Source organism: Equus asinus, chromosome 2 (genome assembly GCF_041296235.1).
Source record: "Equus asinus isolate D_3611 breed Donkey chromosome 2, EquAss-T2T_v2, whole genome shotgun sequence".
Classification (NCBI taxonomy): Eukaryota; Metazoa; Chordata; class Mammalia; order Perissodactyla; family Equidae; genus Equus; species Equus asinus.
The window spans coordinates 135,436,844-135,459,991 of record NC_091791.1 but is presented as its reverse complement, the minus strand read 5'-3'; the positions used below and the strand labels follow the sequence as shown (position 1 = coordinate 135,459,991).

The following is a 23,148-nucleotide window of genomic DNA, read 5'->3' as shown; positions in this document are numbered from 1 at the left end:
AAAAAACCTGACATAGTACGGTATGGAAACAACATAGATAAGAAACAAGCAAGATTCTTCACTCATTTAAAAAATACTCTTAATATTACTTAAAGCAAACCCTGCCATCTACCAATTTGGAAGGTATGCAGGGAACTCACCGTCTGAGCATCAGAGAAACTAGGAGCCAGTTTGGGCTGTAATATTTTCTCCTGTGTGCCTTCCACCAACTGATGGCTGCTGTTGCTCCCCCAAACATAAACCTCACAGGTTTCGGAGACAATGGGAGCATCACCAGTCTGAATGCTATCTGGGCTAGCACATGTTCTTGAGTAATCAGAAGCCATTCTGCAAACCTATTAAAAATTTAAAACATGCAATAAATAGTCAAGACATTTTTAGTGTAGATATTTTTATAAAAATGCTCTGAAATTACTGACTTTCCTTCTTCTAAAACTCTCAACTGCTCAAATAACCTAAGAACACAACCAATCTTAAACACAGATGGCCAGATCATTTACTCCTGCAGAATAAACCACTAAAAGATACTAATAAAGGTGGCAAAAATGGCGAGGAGGAAACACACAAGCCTTTTTTAACTAAAAATTTTATTTTTGCATACAACAGCATTATAGAAAACAAAGCTTAAGATACAAAGTAGAAAAAAAACCATTGATAATCCCATCACCTTAATAAATGTTATCTTTTTTATATATATCCTTCCAGAATTTTGCATATACATGTTATTTAACATAGTTATCACAATGGATATATAAAAGTAATGACACAGAAGAGTCATGCAAAATTTTTCACATGTCTACCTAATCTTCATGATTGAACCAATAATATTCCACCTAATGAAACTTAACAACTTCCCTTTAATAGGACATTTAGATTCTTCCTACTTGTTTGTTATATAAGCCATTTTTAAGAACATAGTAGTTACCTTTTTTATTACTAATCTAGTAGAGAACTACAGAAATAGGACTACTATATCCAAAAAAATGACAATAATCTTATGATTCTTAAAACATACTATACCAAATTGCTTTCCAAAATGGTGCTACAATATTATTATATCACCAGCAACGTACAAAAGGAGGGCTGTCCTAAAAACAGTAAAGGTCCAGAGCAATTCAACACTCACTCATACATACATTACATATATAAAATAAAAATCATGGCTTATTTACCATTTGTGTAGAATATAATGGTAAAGTCTGTTGCCATTCATACCGCTTGTTAAAAATCCAGCTTTCCCCCTCCCCAGCCCTGCCAAAAGCACAGGACCCAGGGTGGCCATCCAATTATGAGAGTACTAGTCTCACTGCATCCATACAATCAGTAAGTATTATGCTTTTAATTTCTTTGTAAACTTAAGTGGGAGAAAAAGAGGATGTAGTATTTTAACTTTACATTTCCTCATTACCAGAAGAACTAAAGTCTTCCCATCTATTTGTTTACCACTAACCTCTGCCCATTTATTAGGGCTTAATGGATTTTTTATTGACTTGTATGAACTCCATACAATAAAGGTATTAATTTGGACTATCCTGTTGTCAGCTTGGTGTCCACCTTTTAGTTTTTTTGCTGAACCAAGCAAAACGATAAGAGAATTTTCAAAAGTCAATACACTGGAATACCAGCCCATTAAGTGGGAGGAGACAGAGTAATTTTAGTCAGAATCTTTAAATAGTATCCAAAACAATAGAAAAATATGTGTGTTAGATAAATTATTTTCCAGTGAACATGAGGACACACAAAATATGCATAAGTGAAGGCTGCCAGCCCCTAATAAAAGATCTGAAATTTTGCAAGGAGGATGGTGGGGCCAAGAGGGTTAGAATTTTTTTCTCTAAAGATCTATTACTATAATAAAGCTTAAAGGAAAAATCATAGTCCTCTTCCCACCCCTGCCCCACCGGAAAAAAAAAAAAAAAAAAAAAAAAAAAGAGGAGCAAGGCAGGAAAAAAATACAATCTACTCACAGGGCTTAGAAACGTGTTTTTTAAAAACAACTGGTAGGGGAGATTCTGGGAAGATAGCAGCAGTAAAAACAGTTTTCTAAACACTCTGAATCACTACAGAGAGCAATGAGAAAGCAAAACTCCAAACCCACATTTACCATTCACAACAAAACTAGGTGACAAAGGTAGCGCTGATAACTCCAAAATATAAGCTGGCATGAACAAATCACCACCAAACTTAAGATCTGCACTGCAGTGACATCTGTGCAGGAGGAAGCAATAGAGTGTCTGCCAGACCTCAGAACAAAAAAAAACCAAAACAACTAATCAGGTACTCACTGGAAAGAACAATGAGCCAATTTAAGAATAGCATTTGCAACTGGGAAGAAACTGCCCTCTCTGATAGCAGGTAAGTACACGGGGTACATGATGGGAAGTTTGAAAGAAGCTAGAGCAACCCAGCCCTTGTGAACTCTTGAAATTGAAAAGCCAAGACCCTTCCAGGAGAGAACTCCTACACTGAGGAGAAACTACTGAGAGGGCAACAAAAACTAAGCCAGACAGGGATAACAGCGAAGAAAGACAGAAGATCAAGATAAAAGTTGGGGAGGGGAATATGCTGGGAAACCACCATATTTTTTTTAATATTACACAAAAACAATAAAGGGAGGTAGTCTATGGAGTTAGAAAAGCTATCTTGAATCTCATCCCATTCTAAAAGTTCAGGAAAACAAATTTTACGTAGAAAAGCAACAGAAAAGTATCGAGGTCAAATTCCATATTAAGTTATTATTAGAAAAAAAGGGAAAAGAGGCAGAATAACATCCCTACAATAAAAGCATGGCAGAAGGGAATTGCCCACAAAACAGATCAAATTATAACCTATTTCAAAGCAAGCTAAAGGGATTAAGAAAATGAAACAAGACATGAAAGAACAACACAAATCTGAAATAGAAACACTCAAAAATGAGGTGACAGAACTCAAGAAAGAACTAGAAGTAAAAGAAAAAAATCATTTGAGAAATGAAGACTAGAAGGAATCCAAGAATAAATAAATACAGTACACAATACCTTAAGAGCAACAAAAGATAAAAAGAAATTTTTAGAAATAAAAAAGATATAAAAAGTATTCAAGAAAAAGTGACAAATACTAAAGCTAGGGAAAGATCCAATAAACAGATAATAGGGGTCTTTAAAGAAGACAACCAAATAAAAAGACTAAAAATAATACTAAAAACTATAATTTAGGGAAACTTTCCTGAAATAAAAAGGTTTGAAACTGCATATTGAAATTCTCACATCTCTTGAGAATATCAACCCAGAATGAATAACATCAAGACATATTCTAGTAGAATTACTGATCTTAAAAAAAAAATCCTATGGGTTTCTCAGCAAAACAAGTACATGACTCATATGGGAAAGAAAATCAGATTACCTTCAAACTTTGACAGCAAAGGTTTATGCCAGAAGAAAATAGATGAATATATTTAAGATGCAGAAGAAAAGAAAACGTGAGCCAAAGATTTTATAATCTCAAAACTGACTGCCAAGTATAAAGAGCACAGCAATTATTAATACATAAGAACTGAGAAAATCCTTTCCTATGAGCCTTTATTGAGGTATCTACGAGAGTATGAGCTTCAGACAACCAAAAAGAATCGACACTGACAGAGACTGGCAGTGAGTATTAAATATGCAGTTACTCACAGAATTAATACTAAGTGAGGGTTAAAAGGTAGAGAGTATGTATGCTCTGACTACGTAGATATAATACAATTATAAAAACCAGGAAAGCATATGTAAAAAATTAATATTTTTCAGTAATCATAGAGTGGTCAGTAATTCTCTTATTTTTAGGATGGCTGCTTGTGTGTGTGTGTAATATGTGATTAAAACAACTAAGTAATTATGGGATATTCTCCTTCTATCATCCCTGCATCCCTACATATCCCTAAGAATCAACATTCTTAGTTTGGAAGAGATGAGATATAAATGTAATATAGAAAAGGTTAAGCAAAAATTTTATAGCTCTGAATTTGAAAGTATCAGTATCAACTCATGAGGTATTTTAGCTCTAAAAACACACACACACACACACACACACACACCTCCTAGCTTTGGCTACTATAAAAGCCTAGAAGCAATAAAACAACTCAGTAGCAATGAACCTATTTAGCATCCTGACTGTGGTCTGAAACACTATTTCCCACTAAAAGAAACTACAGCTTTTTGGAAAAATAGCTAGCTAATTCCAGATACAGGGCAACAAACATACAACATGAGTCTGGAACAATTTGCTGTCTCAGAGAACAAGGAAACTATCAAAGATTATTAGGCCTATGTCAAAAGAACTTACGAACCACCTTGAAGAGAGTACTACCCTGAAAGACTATGGCCAAACACGAAACAATGTGAGCTTCACTACAGATAATAATTCAGTGGATTAGGGGCTGGCTCCGGTGCCGAGTGGTTAAGTTTGCGAGCTCCGCTGCAGTGGCCCAGGGTTCGGATCCTGGGCACGGACATGGTACCGCTTGTCAGGCCACGTTGAGGCGGTGGCCCACATCCCACAACTAGAAGGACCTGCAACTAAGATATACAACTATGTACAGGGGGAGTTTGGGGAGATAAAGCAGAAAAAAAAAAACAAAAAGATTGGCAACAGTTGTTAGCCCAGGTGCCAATCTTAAAAAATAAATAAATAAATAATAATTCAATGGATTGAAACTGGAATAGGTTTTAATTCTAGGAGCTCATGATATTTTCCTAATGAAATCAGTTGGTCAACTTTTAAGGATGACAGGAGACCAATTCATTAAACTGAAAACTAGTAAATAAAAATTGGTGTTAAAAAAAAAACATCGGGTGGTGGGGGCCGGCCCTTTGGCCGAGTGGTTAAGTTCGCGTGCTCCGCTGCAGGCAGTCCAGTGTTTCGTCAGTTTGAATCCTGGGCGCGGACATGGCACCGCTCATCAAGCCACGCTGAGGTGGCATCCCACATGCCACAACTAGAGGGACCCACAACTAAGAATATACAACTATGTACGGGGGGCCTTGGGGAGAAAAAGGAAAAATAAAATCTAAAAAAAAAGAAAACATCGGGTGGGGCCGGCCTGGTGGCCTAACAGTTAAGTTCACATGCTCCACTTTGGAGGCCCAGGGTTCACAGGTTCAGATCCTGGGCACAGACTTACACATCGATCATCAAGCCATGCTGAGGCAGCATCCCACATAGAAAAATTAGAGGAAGACTGGTAGAGATGTTAGCTCAGGGCCAATCTTCCTCACACATACACACACACAAAAAAACTGGCTAAGGCAAATCAAGCATTTATTCTGCCTTTCCTATATGAATGTAGCAGAGTAACCAAAGAGTCAATAAGGGAATTATCTCTTTATAAAAACATTCCAATTAATCAATGAAAGAGGAATGATATAATTAGAATATCACCATTTTGCAAACAACCATCAATGAATTAATAGATCTAGTCATTAAGCATCAAGGGCTGCTAATACAGCAAAAAGAGTGACGACCAGAGGGAAGCTGATGGAAGATCACCACATGATGAATAGTCTTGCCAAAGGGATAAAACCTGAAGACTGATCAAGCCTCTAGATCCACCTGCCAATTTGTGGGTAATACATAGGACATACTGAACTGCATTATGAGTAAACAATCAGCAAAATCCAGGTTTGAGAAACTCTGCAGCCTAAAAAGCCCAGGTGCCTGAACAAATACATTAAAAGAAAAAAGTGGAGGGGGAACCTATAGATTAAGAAATTTCAAAGACTTATCTTTTTTTTTAGTGGGCAAGAAAACAATAGCGTCTAGGGCTACACAATTGGGTGACACAACTATAAAAAAATGCAGGGAAGTGATTACTTTAAAAGTCAGGATAGGGGCGGGCCCGGTGGCGCAGCGGTTAAGTGCGCACGTTCCACTTCGGCAGCCCAGGGTTCACCAGTTTGGATCCCGGGTGCGGACATGGCACAGCTTGGCAAGCCATGCTGGGGTAGGCATCCCGCATACAAAAAAAAAGAGGAAGATGGGCTCGGATGTTAGCTCAAGGCCAGTCTTCCTCAGCAGAAAGAGGAGGAATTGGCAGCAGATTCTTTTTAAGGGACAAATACATGCTAGAGCATTTTAACACAAAGTAATTTTTAATGTAAAAGCCATGATTATTACATACCTCTTCAAAGAGGCATAAGGCTGCCTCATAGAGTGAGCATAAACCATCAGATGTTCTGGTTGGTTCCCTCCACTGACTCCGATCAGCAGATGAACCCTGTAATTAAAACATTGTGGGATATAGTTTGAGAAGAAGAGAGACATATGTATTAAAATCACTTAAACAGTCCACAAAAACATCTGAGGAACTGTTTTTATGATTATGTGCATTAGGATGAAATCCTAAACCAACTTTTACACATAAGTGTTACAAAAGACATAGCTATAGAGTGAAACAGTAAATTAAGTGCCAATCTCTCATTGATTAACTTATTAAACAGTGATTTGTTCTAAGGGTCACAGGGCTTGACTCAGAAACAGTCAAGGAGGCAGAATTTTGCCAATTACACACTCTTTGGGTGGCCAATATCCAGGAAATATTCTACTTCCCTGGGGCTGCCTTGCCCACCTGCCCCCAAGGATACAGGTAAGTAGAATATAGCCAGCTTGAGTGATGACCTTGACTAGAGTAGCAGAAAGTCTGTCCCTCTCTTCTTGGTTCCAGCACAACTAAGGGCCCACAAGTCAGCTCATGTAGCTGCTTTACACTAGCAACAAAGCATCTTTATTCTAATATAGCTGAGGAATCATAGCCCCTCTCTGGGGCTAAATGCCTACTCTCCACAGTAGGGCCCAATCTAAGCCTGCAACCAGAAATCATTCTCTCATTAAAAAATGATAAACCAGAAAGTGAACTTGATCTCTATCACTCCCTCGAATTCCCACATCCTTAAATCTTTAGATCACAAATGTCAAGTTCTTTCTCTTATTTATCAATCCTATAATTGTGAAATTTTCACTGGAAGCTTTATTTCAAAGGATACTGTATGGTAAAAATATTTATATTCTAGATGATCATCTGACAGATATACATAGAAAAATATATCCTCTACTGTAGAGGGCAGGTTGGCCTAGATGCCCTGTAAGAGCCTATCTAACTCTGTTTATATGATTTTACCAATTCAAACTATTTTAATTTACATGATTCCTAAGTAATGAAAGAAATGAATATGTTGGCTATTTAATTTATTGCTGGGTCATCAGGTGCTAACCTGCTGCTACCAAATCAATTTTTTCTTTTTAGTTGTTTAAGGTGGTGCTTCTCAGATTTTAATGTGGACATGATTTATTTCAAGATTTTGTTAAAATACAACATAAATATTGATGGCTCCATAAATATTGATGGGGCCTGAGATGTGCATTTCTAACAAGCTCCCCATGTGATGCCAATGCTGCTGTCTGAGGCTCACATTTTTAGTGGTAAGGCTTTAAAGAGCCACCTGTAGGTCTAGAGTCATATCAGAAACTGAGTGTTCAAAATTAACATCCCTAGACATACAAGGTATTGCTATACCAGCAAACACTTTGGGACACAGCCTCTCAAATTCCATAATTAGCAAGTAGCACTTCTGGGAAAAACACAACTGTAATCTGTGGCTTCATTATTTAAAGGCCACCTCTAGTGATCATCAAACCAAAAGCAGATGAGGAACAACAGTCTGCTGTACCTTCCTAAGGGCACCAGGGCCATCACAATCCCTTTTATATGCCTTTCTACAGTATGGAGGAAGATGCTGAAAAGAGCACAAAGTTTTCGATGACACACAGAACTAGGTTTAAATCCTGGCCCCATCATTTACTGGCTGTGTGACTGAAGGATACGTTTTCTTATCCATAGACAGCAATAATGCCTATATTATTTAGAGTTATTGGGAAGATTAAGCGAAATCATGTATGAAAAACACGTAGCACAGTTCCTAATACATAATAAGAACTCAAAACTGGTAGCAGTGGGGCCAGCCCCGTGGCCAAGTGGTTAAGTTTGTGTGCTCTACTTTGGTGGCCCAGGGTTTCACCGATTCAGATCCTGGGCGCAGACATGGCACCACTCATCAGGCCATGCTGAGGCGGCGTCCCGCATAGCACAAGTAGAAGGACCTACAACTAGAATATACAACTATGCACTGGGAGGCTTTGGGGAGAAGAAGGAGGAAAAGGAAGAAAAAAAGAAGATTGGCAACAAATGTTAGCTCAGGTGCCAATCTTTAAAAAAAAAAACTGGTAGCAGTAATTGTTATTATTTTGCATCATGTACACTGAGAAAGAAGAGAAAATATAGGAAGTCTTTAACAAATTCTTGCTAAATTTAAAAATACCAAACCAATAAAACATCCTTCAAACATTGTCTGCAATGACTGTCATTAATTTCTCTTCCTCCAAAAAAAACAACAGTGAAGGGTGAGACTACTCCAGCCCCAGTCAATTCGGATTAAAGACATCTCTAAAACCCATTCTATACAGAATTCTTTTTTTTTTTCTTTTTGAGGAAGATTAGCCCTGAGTTAACTATTGCCAATCCTCCTCTTTTTGCTGAGGAAGACTGGCCCTGAGCTAATATCCATGCCCATCTTCTTCTACTTTATACATTGGACGCCTACCACAGCATGGCTTTTGCCAAGTGGTGCCATGTCCACACCCGGGATCCGAACTGGTGAAACCTGGGCCACCGAGAAGCAGAAAGTACGAACTTAACCGCTGCACCACCGGGCCGGCCCCTATACAGAATTCTTAATGTGTTTTGTAAACATATTGCATAATTAAAAAAAAATAGGGCTATATCTAGGCATTTTAAAGAAACTAAATTTTGGAAAATAAAACACATTAAATGTAAAACTTCATACGTTGTTAACATATAGGAAATTCAACGGTTCAAAGATAAAGTGAAAATTAAAAGAACATAAATTTGTGGTTTCGTAGGTCTTCATTTAATTACCTTCCTCTTAAAAACCTACCATCAAAAATAATGTAATATCCTTTATTTTTTTTCACATTTGTCTATTAAGATATTCAGACAAGGACATAAGACTGGATGGAGTACATTTCCATCCCACTTGATTATGGGATCAAGTTTCAAAACCCTATAGCAAGGGATACGAGGCCCTGCCTAGCTTGGCAGCCTTATCCCGTCCCATTCCACCCCATACAGTCAAGGGCTTGCTCTCCCACACTTCGATCACTTCGTGAATTCTGGTCCTCTCATCTGAAAACTTCTCCAGCTCCCCGTACTCATGCACCTCACGTTTGCAGGCAACCTCTTCCTACTTGTCAACTAAGCTCAGGGGTCCTTCCTCCATAAGGCATTTTCTGCCCCTTCCTCTCCAGCCCTCCTCCTGTGTCCCATCACCTCTTCCCAGTGCAGACCTCTACTACAGGCTATTATTATTAATTTGAAATGCCTGTGCATCTCTCCTTCCTTAAACTGTCAGCTGGCTGAGGGCATGGATGCTACAAAGTTTATTCATCGTTTTAACCCAGTGACTAACAGTCTGTGGAACACACTGCTGATTAAACACTTAGAGGCATCAAAGGCCAAGGTGTTGTTATTGTTTATTTTCTTAGAATTCAGAGATGTACACTGACACTATTTCCTTTTTATTTAAATGTAAGTTAATGAGTATCTTGTGCACTTCCACAAAAATACAATTATTACACGTGTGTGGGTAGCAGAAGTTAACAATCACACAAATAAACGCAATTTACGGATTGAATTTATTTTTGTTAGGCCTTATGCCAGGTACTCAATTCAATCTAATGTAGGCCTGTGGTGACTCTTGGGAGAGCCAAACTAAATCAAACAAACATACAAGATTCTTCCCCAGAATAGATCTAGAAGTCTGAGGAAAGCAATCTAGTTTTCTGGGGTAGCCTCATCCGAACAAAGAGCTATATTATAGGGTATAGCCTTGGAGGCTATGGAGGAAGGCCCCTTCTGACTAGATCTATTTTACATTTTGTCCAGGAATGAAAGAGGCCAAGTGGAGAGAAAAGTGGAAATCCAGCAATAAAATAAATGTATTATATTTTACATCTACCTTAAGGTAGGCCTTTATGGGGGAAAAAAATAAATCATTTTAACATAAACAGGGTAAAAACTGCATACAGTAGTCAGAAAAGAACATGGGCTGTGCAGGCAGACTTAGGGTTCTAAGAATTAGTTAACACAGTGCCTAGCCCTTAAGTGCTTAATCAGGAGTACCCATTATACTTCCAGTTCCTTTGCCAAATAGATATGTAAATTTAGGATAATTGCCACAGTTTCTTCATCCCTAAATTAAGGATGAATAATAGCTACCTTACAGATTAACATGACAAGTGAATGAGACAGTGCATATAAAGCACCTGGTAGGTAGTAGGCACTCAAAGAGGTTAGCCCTCTTCCTCCTCCCTTACTCCAGGTATTGGGGAACAGTAAACAAAAAAAGCCAAAAAAGGAATGAGATGGTTTATTATAGGCTAATTAAATGAAGATTAATACACCTTATATAGGCAGATAAATACATTCACTGTAAAGATATCTTAAGCTTACAGAGCCAATTTAAACTTACAGCCAAATACAAACCTATTTCCAGCATGCTAAAAGACAATGAGACTAAACATACTGAGGAAAGCAATCTCGTTTCCCGGGAGCCCCCCTTCCCGCTAAGGAGCAATACTGTAGGATAAGGCCTTAGAGGGTAAGGGGAGGAAGAGGCCTCTAACTCAGGGTATTTAGCATTTTAAGAAGGAAATATACCATGGGCAAGCATATAATCATGTAACTAGATTGTGAAATAATCTTTTCTTTCTAACGAAGGCAATGCAAAATAGACAGACTGTAAAATGAAAAATTAAGTGACTTCTCACAGAAATATTAACACATGACCATGAATAGAAACAATATTTTAGGTCATTAAATGGCATTACATATTTAAAAACAATGTAAACATAGAGAATGTTACCAGAAAGTATTAAGAATCAGGAAATAAAATTAGAAAAACAGATGCAGAAATGAGTGGGTTTAAATACTGAATAAGAAAACACAAAGGGGCCTAATTGCCTCTCAGAGCTGTTCCCTCAAACCTTTCTCACTTAGATCACTCAATCTCTGGCTCTAGGTTTCCACATCAGGTGAAGATCACAGGGCTCTTGTCAATGTTTCATATCCCGAACAAAGCACTGTATGCTTTTCTTGTCTTAATTTTATTTAACATTAAGAAATCCAAATTTTCATAGATCTTATGATCTAAAATCTCCAAGTACTTATTTACAATAAAATTATTTATAAAAAATGACCAAGTATTTACCATTCAGTTCACAAAGGCAAAATGTAAACCAGGTGAAAATTTAAATGCCCTAGTTTGAAAATAAACTCGACATAATTGTTTTTTATGAAACACTCCTGTCAACTGAAGAGTTTTCCACTTGTTTTGGGAGGGGAAAAAGTCTTAAAATACACATACATAAGTTATAAGTGGCATTTTTAGTTATTTTAACTAAATCAATTTACTAAATGATATTTGGTAATAAAGGATATCAAAAAGACAGATCAATGTAACCAAACGAAATTGTCAGTTTATAAGTATTTCAACCTTTATATTCTAAATTTGTATTCTTAACTGGAATTTTTACTCTTCGTTTTCACAAAGGTATTACATTTCAGTCTTAGAAATTCTTGAAATTGACCATACTGTACTATATTTTATTGTGTATTCTTCAATATGGTATCCAAGGTTAGTTTCTTTATGACAGTCAACCAATTAACTTCCTCCAGGAAGAAACACACTTTTTCCATCAATCTTTGCTTAGCTCACTGCTCCCCTTCACTCAGGTCTCTGTTCAAAAGTCACAATTCAGAGTCCTTCCCTGACCACATTAACTAAAATAACACACGTTTCCCCTCCCCAATGTCTGCCCTGAGCTAATCATTTTATAGAATTCCTTTTCCTTCCCTTATTTTAATTCTTAGAACTTCTCACTATACTCATGTGCCACTTAATGATGGGGATATGTTATGAGAAATGCATTGTTAGGTGATTTTGTGGTTGTGTGATGATCATAGAGTGTACTTACACAAACCTAGATGGTATAGCCTACTACATATCTAGGTCATATGGTACTAATCTTATGGAACAACAATCGTAAATGTGGGCTGTTGTTGACCGAAACATTGTTATACAGCACATGACTGTACCTGAAATTATATATTTATTGTCTGATTCCCCTTCTAGAGTGTTAGCTCCATGGTGTAGAAACTGTATTTTTCTCTGCTGTATCCCTAGGGCCTAAAATAATACGTAGCACATAGTAAATGCTTAATAAAAATTGAGAAGAATGAAATTACAGATTTTTTTTCAAAAGACGTCCACACTCACTAGCCAAGGCCCCTCATTTTACATATAAGTTTACTAAAACACAGAGAAGTTAGGTGAATTTCCCAAATTCACATAAGAAGCCATAAAACAAAAACTACAATCCTGACTCCTGATCCAGTAGTCTTAACACTATTACCAACTAGCCTGTGCTTGAATTACATATCCACATCAACATGCATAAAAGTCTCTTCACTCAAAGTATATGAAATATTTAACATAACAATCACCAACAGAACTCTCAAATCATTCAGTATTATCAACAATTCATTAAAAGTTGGGTTGACTTTCCCCAAAATTGTTAGATAAGAATTTTAAAGTTGAGATTTATATAGTACGTACCAAAGAACGCCTCATCTGCATTAATATAGTCATAAAGCAGTCAAAGCTGATCATTCCTTCCTGGCTTGATAGGAGTTTGCTTTTCTCCATGGAATTTACAACTGCTGAAGCCCCCAAAGCCATTTCTATCCATTCAAGAAGATACCGCAAAGAGCCTCGCTGAGCTGCTAAGCCAAGCAGCAACTCAGAAGCTAATCTACGACCTAAAGTGTCTGCCCCAGAATTGGGAATAGTTACTCCTTTAAGAAATGTTGTTACTTGTGATAAGCAGTCCAAGCCCATAGGAGGAATTTTGCTTTCATTTGCTAAAGATAATGGTGGCAAAGAGCTCACAACTTCAATTGCAGTATGGATCACATCATTGCAAAGACTGAGACCAGGTCCCGACACAGGCATCATCCAACTTTGTCTCAGAAGTGCAAATAATAAACTTAGACCAGTTCGAACACCCATTTCTATAAGTGCATCAGTGCTTGACCGGGGTCGTTCACTAACAGAATGGACATCTGCTGAACCAGAGCTGCTTTCAGGAGAATGCTGCTGTTGTTTCACCTTGCCTTTGTCGTGGTATTTATTAGAAAGTGCATAAAAGACACGTTGGAGTACAAGCAGTCGTTTACGAAGTGCCCCAGCAAATGGGGAATCTGAACATACCATCTTCGCTAGTGCTAGCTGGCTGCTAAGAAGGGCATCCAAATAGTGGTCCTGCTCATCACTTGAAAGGGACTCACGTTCAAAGTCTGGCAACTGTGGTCCTTTGAGGCACAAAACTTGTTGGGGCAAAGGTACTACTTCCTTATTGCTGACCAGTTTAGAATATAGAACAGCAACCCCTTCTCTTGTAGCAATAGATTCGCTGTCCTCTGTAATCCAAGAGCTGTTGAGGTGTTCAAGCCATTTCAGTTTCACTGGTGGAACCATAGTTGCCATGTTGATTTACTCTTCAGCCATTAGTTCTGTAAAGCGAGAAGAAACAGTAGTCAAAAACTTATACAGGTGATTCATAAAATGTTTCTAAACTTTCATCTTATATTACAATTAGTGATTTCAAACTAGTGAAACACCAAGTCTGGACTTTAGTTAACAGTAATGTACCAATGTTAGTATTTCAGCTTTGATAAATGTACTGTAGTTACAGGATATTAATATTAGGTGAAAATGGGTGAAGGGATATGGGAACTCTGTACTATCTTTGTAGCTTTCATATAAATCTAAAACTACCCCAAAAAGAAAAGAGTTATTTTAAAAATTAGTGATTTATGTACCTTTTCTCTTCAGGCTCTGGTCTCACTGTCAGCATAACAGTGGATTCTATATGCTGATGACTCCCAAATTTATCTCCAATCCAGACCTCTTTCCTGAACTCTAAACTCATGTATACAACTGCCCACTTGACCTCTCCATATAGATATTCAGTAGGCATCTCAAACTTAACATATTCAAAACTGAATTCCTAATCCACTACCACCACCCCACAAACCTATTCCTCCTATGGACTTCCTCATCTCAATAAATGGCAACTCTAACCTTTTAGTTCCTTTGGCCAAAAACCTTGGGAGTCCTCACTGATTCCTCCTTCTCTTACACTCCAAATTCAGTGAGTCAGCTCTATTTTTAAAATATTTATGCAGAATCCAAACAGCTTTCACCCTCTCCATTGCTAAAACCCTGGCCCAAGCTATCGGCTCTAGAATCACTGATGAAGCCTTCTTACTGGTCTCCCTGGCTGTACTGAGGAACTACAGTGACTCCAAAAGAGCAGGAATGTTTTTCTATATTTATTTTGCTTACAGCTGTATTGCAGTACATAGTAAGTATTTGTTGAAAAAAGTACTTAAAAGCTAACTCCTCTGGGATAAACTATTCATAAAATATATATCCCACAAAGGACTGGCATCCTACATACATAAAGAACTCCTACAACTCATTAATAAAAAGACAACCTAATTTTTTAAATGGGCAAAAGATGTGAATGAAACTTCATATAAGGCACATGAATGGCCAATGAGCACAAGAAAAGTGTTAAAGGTCATTATTCATCAGAAAAATAGAAAAATGCAAATTCAAAACACAAAGAGATACTATTACACATCCACAAGGATGACGAAAATTAGTAAGACTGACAATATCAAATGTTAGCAAGGATGCAGAACAACCATAACTCTCACAAATTGTTTGTGGGAGTGTAAAATGGAACAATCACTTTAGAAAGATGTCTGGTAGTTTCTTATAAAACTAAACATATACCTACTCAATGACCTAACAATTCTTCTCCTAGGGATTTACCCAAAAGAAAACCTATGTCTGTAAAAAGACAAATCAAACCAGTGGTTGCCCCTAGAAGGTGAGGGCAAGAATAGACTGAAAAGGGGCATGAGGGAACTTCCTGAAGTGATGGTAATGTTTGATTACACAGGTGCATGCATTTGTCAAAACACACTGACTATACACTTAAGATTTTTACACTTCATTGCATGTAAATTTTACCTCAATAAATATTGCACTCCAGGTGATATGCATATTGAAGTATTTTTAGGGGGAAGTATACTGATGTCTGTAATTTATTTTGAAATGTATCAAAAAGTAAAATGCATTAATGTATGTGCAAAGATACATACATATGGATAGATATAAAATAAAACAAGTATAGTAAAATATTGATGGTAGAATCTTGGTGATGAGTATACGTCTGTTCATTTTTAAAGCTTTCAACTTTGCTGTATGTTTGAAAATTTTCAACATGACATATTACGGGAGAGGTGGGGACTAAGTCCTGACTTTCCAGCAAGTCCCCAGAACACTAGTCAGCAACAGTTAGTCGTAGAGAAAGATCCTCACATGCTGAAGGACATTTTATTTTTATGATATAGTAGATCTTCAAGAAAGAGCTCCAGGGGCTGGCCCCGTGGCCGAGTGGTTAAGTTCGCACGCTCCGCTGCAGGCGGCCCAGTGTTTCGTTAGTTCGAATCCTGGGCGCGGACATGGCACTGCTCATCAGACCACGCTGAGGAAGCATCCCACATGCCACAACTAGAAGAACCCACAACGAAGAATACACAACTATGTACCGGGGGGCTTTGGGGAGAAAAAGGAAAAAATAAAATCTTTAAAAAAATAAAAAGAAAGAGCTCCAGTGGTAAGAAATTCCAGACTAACTAAAAGGAGTTTCCTATTTCTCAACATGCAGTGGCTTTATAAACGTTCTGATGGCTGGTAAGGAAGTCCCTAACCTTTAAGATTATTTTATTTAATTATACGCTACCTTCCCCAACATGTTATTGATATTCTAATTTGAGTTGCATTAAATTTACATATTTTCAGAAAGTAGACATTTTTATGATAATCTGTCTACCCAAGAACATAGCATGCCTTTCTATTTGATCCAATACTATTAGATTTCCTTCATATAAGTCCTGCGCCTCTCTTGTTAAACTGATTCTTAAATATTTTTTATTTTCTAGCTATTATGAATGGAAGTTCACCATTTCCTTTTCTAGATAATTTACTGCTATCTAGCCATCTGGGTATATTCATATACTTTTCCAAATTACACAAGGACAAGGGATGAATCAAAGAAACAGACACAATATAACAAAGGACAGAAAACAAAGGAAGAAAGCAAAGAAGTATTAAAAAGATAAAACAGAGAAAAAAGGTCTAAGACTAAGCACATCTACTACATCAACATCTGTAAAACTCACCCATTAAAACCAAAGACAAATACTGATACCAAAAAACGCTGATATCAAAAAAACATTATATGCTATCTGAACAAAACATAGGTGCAAGTAGATACGGCCCAGTTACTTATAATCTGTTACAAATTAAGTATACATAATAATAAGATCTAATAAGTAAATCTTATTTTAAAAATATATGCATAAGAGAGAGATCTAAAACAAAGTGATCTAGAAAGGTTTATTACCTAATAATAATAGGTTAAAAAAAAAAAGGGACAAAAAGGGTTATTTGGTAATAAACAGTATAACTGCTACTAAGGTATAACCATCATGAACCTTTATGTACAAGCATAGTAATGAAATATATAAAGCAGAAACCAAAGAAAATGCAGAGACAGAGTGGAAACCACAGTAATAGAGACTTACTTCCTTCACAAATCAAGCAAACAGATACAAAGTATGTACACCGCTAGTTCTGAACCTGTCAGTCCATGGATCCCTATGAGAATCTGATGAACGCTGTGGATCCTGACTCCCCTAAGACTAAAACTCCTATGTACATACTCCTAAAAATATGAGCAAAACTACAAAGGTTTCACTGATGTCCTGAAGTTATCCATGTACTCCAAACTGATAAAATGTTATGGATATTCTAAAATATCTTCTTAGTGTTAGCGGAAAATCTTTGAAAACTAACTGTATTTTAACAATAATTCCAAAATCTAGGTAGAATTTAGACCACATTTCTAACCACAAGCAGTGAAACCAAGAAGCATTTACAGAAACAACTAATATGGAACTATCTCCAAGATATACTTTTAAGTGAAAAAAGAAAAATACGTATTCAGGTATAGTATAATAGTTCATATACAGTCACATATTTATATTCTAAAAAATTAAACATGCATGTATGTTCACAAATGCATAAACTTTGGGAGGATATACCAAAAAATTAGCAACACTAGGTTCCCTCTGTGGGGAGAGGACCTGGGTTACTGGGAAATATGAGTAGGAAAGATATTTACTCTTCACTGCATAACCTTTCGAATCTCATATATGTGCATTTTTTGGTGAGAAAGAGTGGCCCTGAGCTAACAGCTGTGCCAATCCTCCTCTATTTTGTATGTGGAACACCACTGCAACATGGCTTGATGAGTGATGTCCAGGTCCATGCCTAGGATCTGAACCTGTGAACCCTGGGCTGACGAAGTGGAGCGCCCAAACTTAACCACTACACCACTGGGCCAGACCCAAAAAATAGTCCATTTTTAAATAAGGAAAGGAAACCAAAAAGCCAAATTTTTGGAAACTCTCTTCTAAATAGGTTTTTAAGCAAAAAGGGGAAGAAAAAAGGGATTTCACGTTATCTAGAAAAGTATATAAAAACATTATATGTTAAAATCAACAAAATGTAACCAAAGTTGACTCAAAGAAATATACAGAGATTTAAATACTTCATTTCTAAATAAGAATTAAATAATTAGTAATTCAGTTCAGAATCAGAAAAACAAGAGACTCTAAGAGAATAAAAATAATAAAAATTGATGAATAAGAAAGATAAAAAACCACCAGGATTAATATCTAAATTTCAGAAATGACTCTTTAGTGAGAAAAATGAACAAAACAATCAGCTAACTTAATCAAGGAAAAAAGGATAAGATATTCAATTTTACAAGTAAGAATGGAAAGACAGTTGTGGGAAACAGTTTGGCATTTCCTCAAAAAGTTAAACAGAGTTACTATATGACCCAGCAACACCACTCCTAGGTCAATACCTAAGAGAATTGAAAATATACGTTCATAGGAAAACTTGTATAGGAACATTCATAACAATATTACTCATAACAGCTGAAAAGTGGAAACAACCCAAATACCATCAACAGATTAATGAATAAACAAAATGTATTATTATCTACACAATGGAATATTACTCAGCCATACAAAGGAATGAGTTACTAATACATGCTACAATATGACTGAGCTTTGTAAATACCATGCTAAGTGAAAGAAGCCAGACATAAAAGGCCACATATTGTATGATTCTATTTATATGAAATGTCCAGAAATGGCAAATACATAGAGACAAAAAGAAAGTTGGCAGCTGCTAGGGAGGGGAGAATGGGGAAAACTGCTTAACGGGTTCTACTTTAGAGTAATGAAAATGTTTTGGAACTAGACAGAGATGGTGGTTGCACAATATTGAAAATGTACTAAGTATGAGTGAATTATTCACTCTACAATGGTTGTGTTATGTGAATTTCGACTCAATAAATTATTTTTTAAAAAAGAAAAGAGTATGGCAGGAAGGGCTTCCCTAAAATGAACTTACGATATGTTACCAAAAGAAAACAGAATCAGCAGTGGGCAATCAAATATACATCAAATATACAAACAAATATACAGCAAGAATGACTTTTATGGTTAAAAAAAATTACAGAATGCCATCCCAGGTTCACCAAATTGTGAATTCAAAGGAAAGAAAGTCAAGAGCATTTGAAGAATGTAAAGCAGATCAGAGGAGCTAGAAAACATACAGGTGTTCATATAAAATTGTAAGAAAATGAACGCTGAGTTCAGAACGTGAAAAAAAATATTTAATGAGCCAACGAGTTTGCTTTTGTTCTGCAATCTATGACGAGTCAAAACCAATAATTTGGGGGGCAAAAATGGTATCTGCACCTAGCACAGTACCTGGTACCTTATACATCCTCAATGAAAGATACATTTCAAGAAAACCAATTTGATAGTAATATACACTGAACTGGAGAACTGGAATAGCCGAGTTTAGGATACCACTGAAATAAGTTAGTACTGAGGTTCAAAGAAACTAACAACAACAAAAATCAAGTTTAAGGAAGAAATCTTTCATGCCTTCAAGAAACAGACAATTCCTAAGCTACTTTAAACATTTCAGGGCATTGAAGAAAGAGTCTCAGCTCTTCTTTAGCTGCCAATAAAGTAACAATAAAACACACAAAGCACAAAAAATACATTTATAATACTGCCCCATCAAGGTGGTCGTAAAAATCCACAACTAAAATATTAGCAAGAAAAGTGCAACAGTACATTAAAAGGTTAACACACAATGTGAGTGGTGATTATTCCAGGAATATAAAGACGGCACAATTTAGGCAAATCTATTAACTTTAACAAAATCCAGTTTATATTGTGAGAAGTTAAAAAAGTATCTGATAAAACCCAATATCCATTCCTAATAAAAATCTACTAATACAGCAAAAACAAAGGTTTTCTCTTTAAAATGATTAAAATTACATATCACAAATGCAAAGAAAAACACTAGCAGTATTGGCTTTTAGAGTGAAGGTCAAGACTGCTCACTTTCACCACTATTATCAATAATGCAACTGAACAAAAAAAAAGTAGTATATGTTCTAGAAATTGTTATTTACAAGTGATATTACTGAATACCTGGAAAATCCATCAGAAGAATCTGACTAAATATTAGAAACAAGATCACAGTGAGGTAGTTAATTACAGAATAAATAAAAATCAAAACTCAAAAGTATCTTGTTCTAAGTGGTCAGGCTCCCTTTTGAGAGTCAAGATCCAACTTCAAGGTGGTCCCATGCTCTTGTGACCCTGCTGACCAACTGCCACTAAACACAGTTGAAAAAGAAAATAGGAAGATGGCAGCAAACCCTTCAGGACAAGGCTTTCAAAACAAAAACAGAGTTGCAATCTTGGCAGAACTGGACAAAGAGAAAGGAAAATTACTAAAGCAGAAGCAATCTTCAACAAATCATCCTGGAGCTAGCATTATGCTCTGGAGACCCTCACTTAATAAGGACTTCCAGGATCATGCTGAGCAGCAGACTGCAGCCCAACACAAGGCAGCTTCGCAGCATGCAAATGCACATTCATCTGGATACTTCACAATTCAAGACTGCATAAGAATCTTATTTTTCCCATTTTACCTCACTTTGACCCAGAATGAAGAACATATTCGCAATGAAAGTCACTTTCTAATATCAAAGGCCAAAGCTACTAACTCTATGACTTTCAGAATTTTGATGAATTTTCATATTTTTTACTTCTTTAAAAGAAAGGTATGTGTACGTGAAAACAAAAAGGAGGGTAACTAGGATGATGAACGCTTTAGAAGCTGTATTATCTAAGGAACTGATTATGCCACCAGTGACTATAACTTTCTTGCAATGCAATTTAACTTTAACTCTAAATCAGACTCTGAATTTGACGGTCACATAAACTCATCCCCTAGCTCCCAAGAAGTTGGACTCATATCACATCCAGAACAGGATTTTCAAGAAACATTTAAAGAAACAAGGGTGTTTTTTAAAAACGTAAATCAATAGGTTTAAAAAAGCTGCATTCATATTTACTGTTTATAGAATCGATGTCAGCGTATCTTTTGGTTTTACAGTCAACGTAATACCCTAAAATATTCTGTTAACTCATAACTAGTTCCCCTCTTCTAATTTTAAAAGAAAACCCAAGATAAGACTAAACTGCCAACCAGTCCTAAAGATCTTTTATAAACACTTGCCACTATAAATGATCTGACTAAATGCTATTAAAAACAATTATAAGAAAAAAAACCCTCAAAAGTATCTTTAAATAACTACAATAACCAAGAATTATATATAAGGAGAAAAAAATTCCACGTAGAGTTGTTAACAAAGAACATAAAACACCTAGAAACAAACTGAATAAGAAATGTGCAAAAATTTTATTAAAAAATAATTAAAATTCTACCAGAGAATAAAAGAGATTCTCTTAATAAGTGGAGAGCTAAGCAATGCTCTCATTTTAGGAAGTTAATTCTCCTTCAGTTAATGCATAAAATCAATTCAATATTAACCAAAATCACCCTGGGCCTTTCTGAAACTTGATAAAATATTTATTAAGATTATCTGTTAAATGAAATACACAGCTATTGCAAAAAGAGAAAAAAATATCTGAAAAAAATTACAAACTGCACAGGGTCCTGGCTTACCAGATATTAAAAATTACAATGTTGGCATAACTAAACCAATGTGGTTCTGACACAATAGACAGATTATACTACAAAATATCAATATAAAAAAATTGAGAGTCCAGAACAAGATCCAAGGACATATATTAAGCTAGTATATCATGAATGTTAGCATATGATAAAAACGTTATTCCAAATGAATGTATATACTCTCTATCCCAGTGTGTACAAGGAAACATGTTTAAGGATGTTCAGTGCACTCTCTTTACAATAGGGAAAAACCTAACTATTCATCAATAGGGAAGAGACAACTAAAATGTGGAATATTCAGATGCCAAAGTTTAAACTTTATACTATAAAGTTAACACATGCAAATCAACAAAAATATGATTTTTTAACATTCAAAACAACATTTAGTATTTAAGGAATATAAAAAACAATACTAGAGGGGCGGCACTACATAAATTAAAAGTAAAAGCCCCAAAGTCGGCAAGACTGGCTAGGTTTGAATCTAGGCTATACAACTTACTGGCTATTAACCAAGGCAAGCTCTTTAATTTCTTCATGGCTCAATCTGCTTACCTGCGAACTGGAGAATAAGAGAACCTCTAATGGCTATCATGAGGGTTAAATGAGACAACACACATAAAGTTCTGAGAATCACCGTCTGGAACATAGTACATACACAATAAATGTAAACTGCTATTGTGATCATTATTATTTTGTTCATTATTGCCATGTCTACTAAATATTGGTTGTAGATATACGTGTAGATGTACATAAAAGTTTTTTTTTTTAAAGATTAGAAGGATAGACCCCCAAAGTCATGATATGATCACCTAGGGGGGGTGGCAGGTGTCCAGGAGGACATCAACTTCACGTGTTAGGCTTCCATTCCTTTATTTTAAAAATGGTTGCAGAAACATGACAAAATGTTAACACTAGTTAAATGATGATAGAAGAAACATAGGAGGGTCTTTTTTATAATTCTCTGTATTTTTCTTCAGTCTTAAATTTTTCTCAAGAAAAGGAAAAACAAAAAAGTTTGTAATCATATCATTTTCAATTATAATATAATCAAAAGTTATCATCACTATCCCATTATTCTTTTAATTTAGGATATTTAAAAATGCAAAGACATCTTTATAATGGGCTTGATTCTGTAAATAGCATTTGAACAATCCTAAAAATTTTTTTAAAAAGATTGATTTTATCTATCCTGTTTCTAACTAACACAGAAGCTTTTGTAAAACAAAAATTGAATAACGTAGGTTTAATGGTGTTTGTTCTTTCCTCTGGTATACAGAAATCTGCAAAGTTATGGGACAAATACCCTAGAGATGATACATCCATCAGCCTGCTACTTTCGATACTCTGAGATAACTGTACTTAAAATATGTCGTTCTGCATATGTATTATATATAAATATCACAAATATAACCTCTGGGTGTATTCTGATGATGCATTCTGTAAAAGAGAAAGACGAATCGCCAATGCAGCCAGATTTGCCAAAAATTAGGGGATGATGCTTTTCAGAATAATATGATCAGCAGAGAGAGGTTCAAAGAACAAAATACTGCATCAAACTAACATTTTCAATAAAACTTTTAAGTTACCGGATAAGATCTGTTTAGTCCCTTCTTTAACATATTATGTTGTAGGCAAATAGAATAAAAACCAACTCATGAGCTGTTCAAATTATAAACCGTGGTTCCTTCAATGCTAAAACACTTACAATAAACTAAAATCAACTTGAACGTCTAAAGTTTTCAAGCTGTAAGCCTCACTCACATCAGGTACAATCAGCAGA

General features: G+C 36.0%; 1 protein-coding gene and 1 pseudogene across 16 annotated transcripts in view; one reads left to right on the top strand and one right to left on the bottom strand.

The window, feature by feature from the left end:
• Positions 1–23,148, bottom strand: part of HERC1 (HECT and RLD domain containing E3 ubiquitin protein ligase family member 1) — a 203,903-nt gene that overhangs the window by 140,236 nt on the left and 40,519 nt on the right. For all 16 annotated transcript variants that reach the window (XM_070500325.1, XM_070500306.1, XM_070500355.1 and 13 more), the window contains exons 2-4: positions 12,705–13,660; positions 6,137–6,232; positions 141–335 (exon numbers count right to left, since the gene is read on the bottom strand). In XM_070500325.1, coding sequence (XP_070356426.1) covers positions 141–335; positions 6,137–6,232; positions 12,705–13,634 — 1,221 coding nt within the window. In that variant the 5' untranslated portion in view covers positions 13,635–13,660. The remainder of the gene's footprint in view (positions 1–140; positions 336–6,136; positions 6,233–12,704; positions 13,661–23,148) is intronic.
• On the top strand, positions 19,915–20,469 carry LOC123282906 (SOSS complex subunit C pseudogene; annotated as a pseudogene).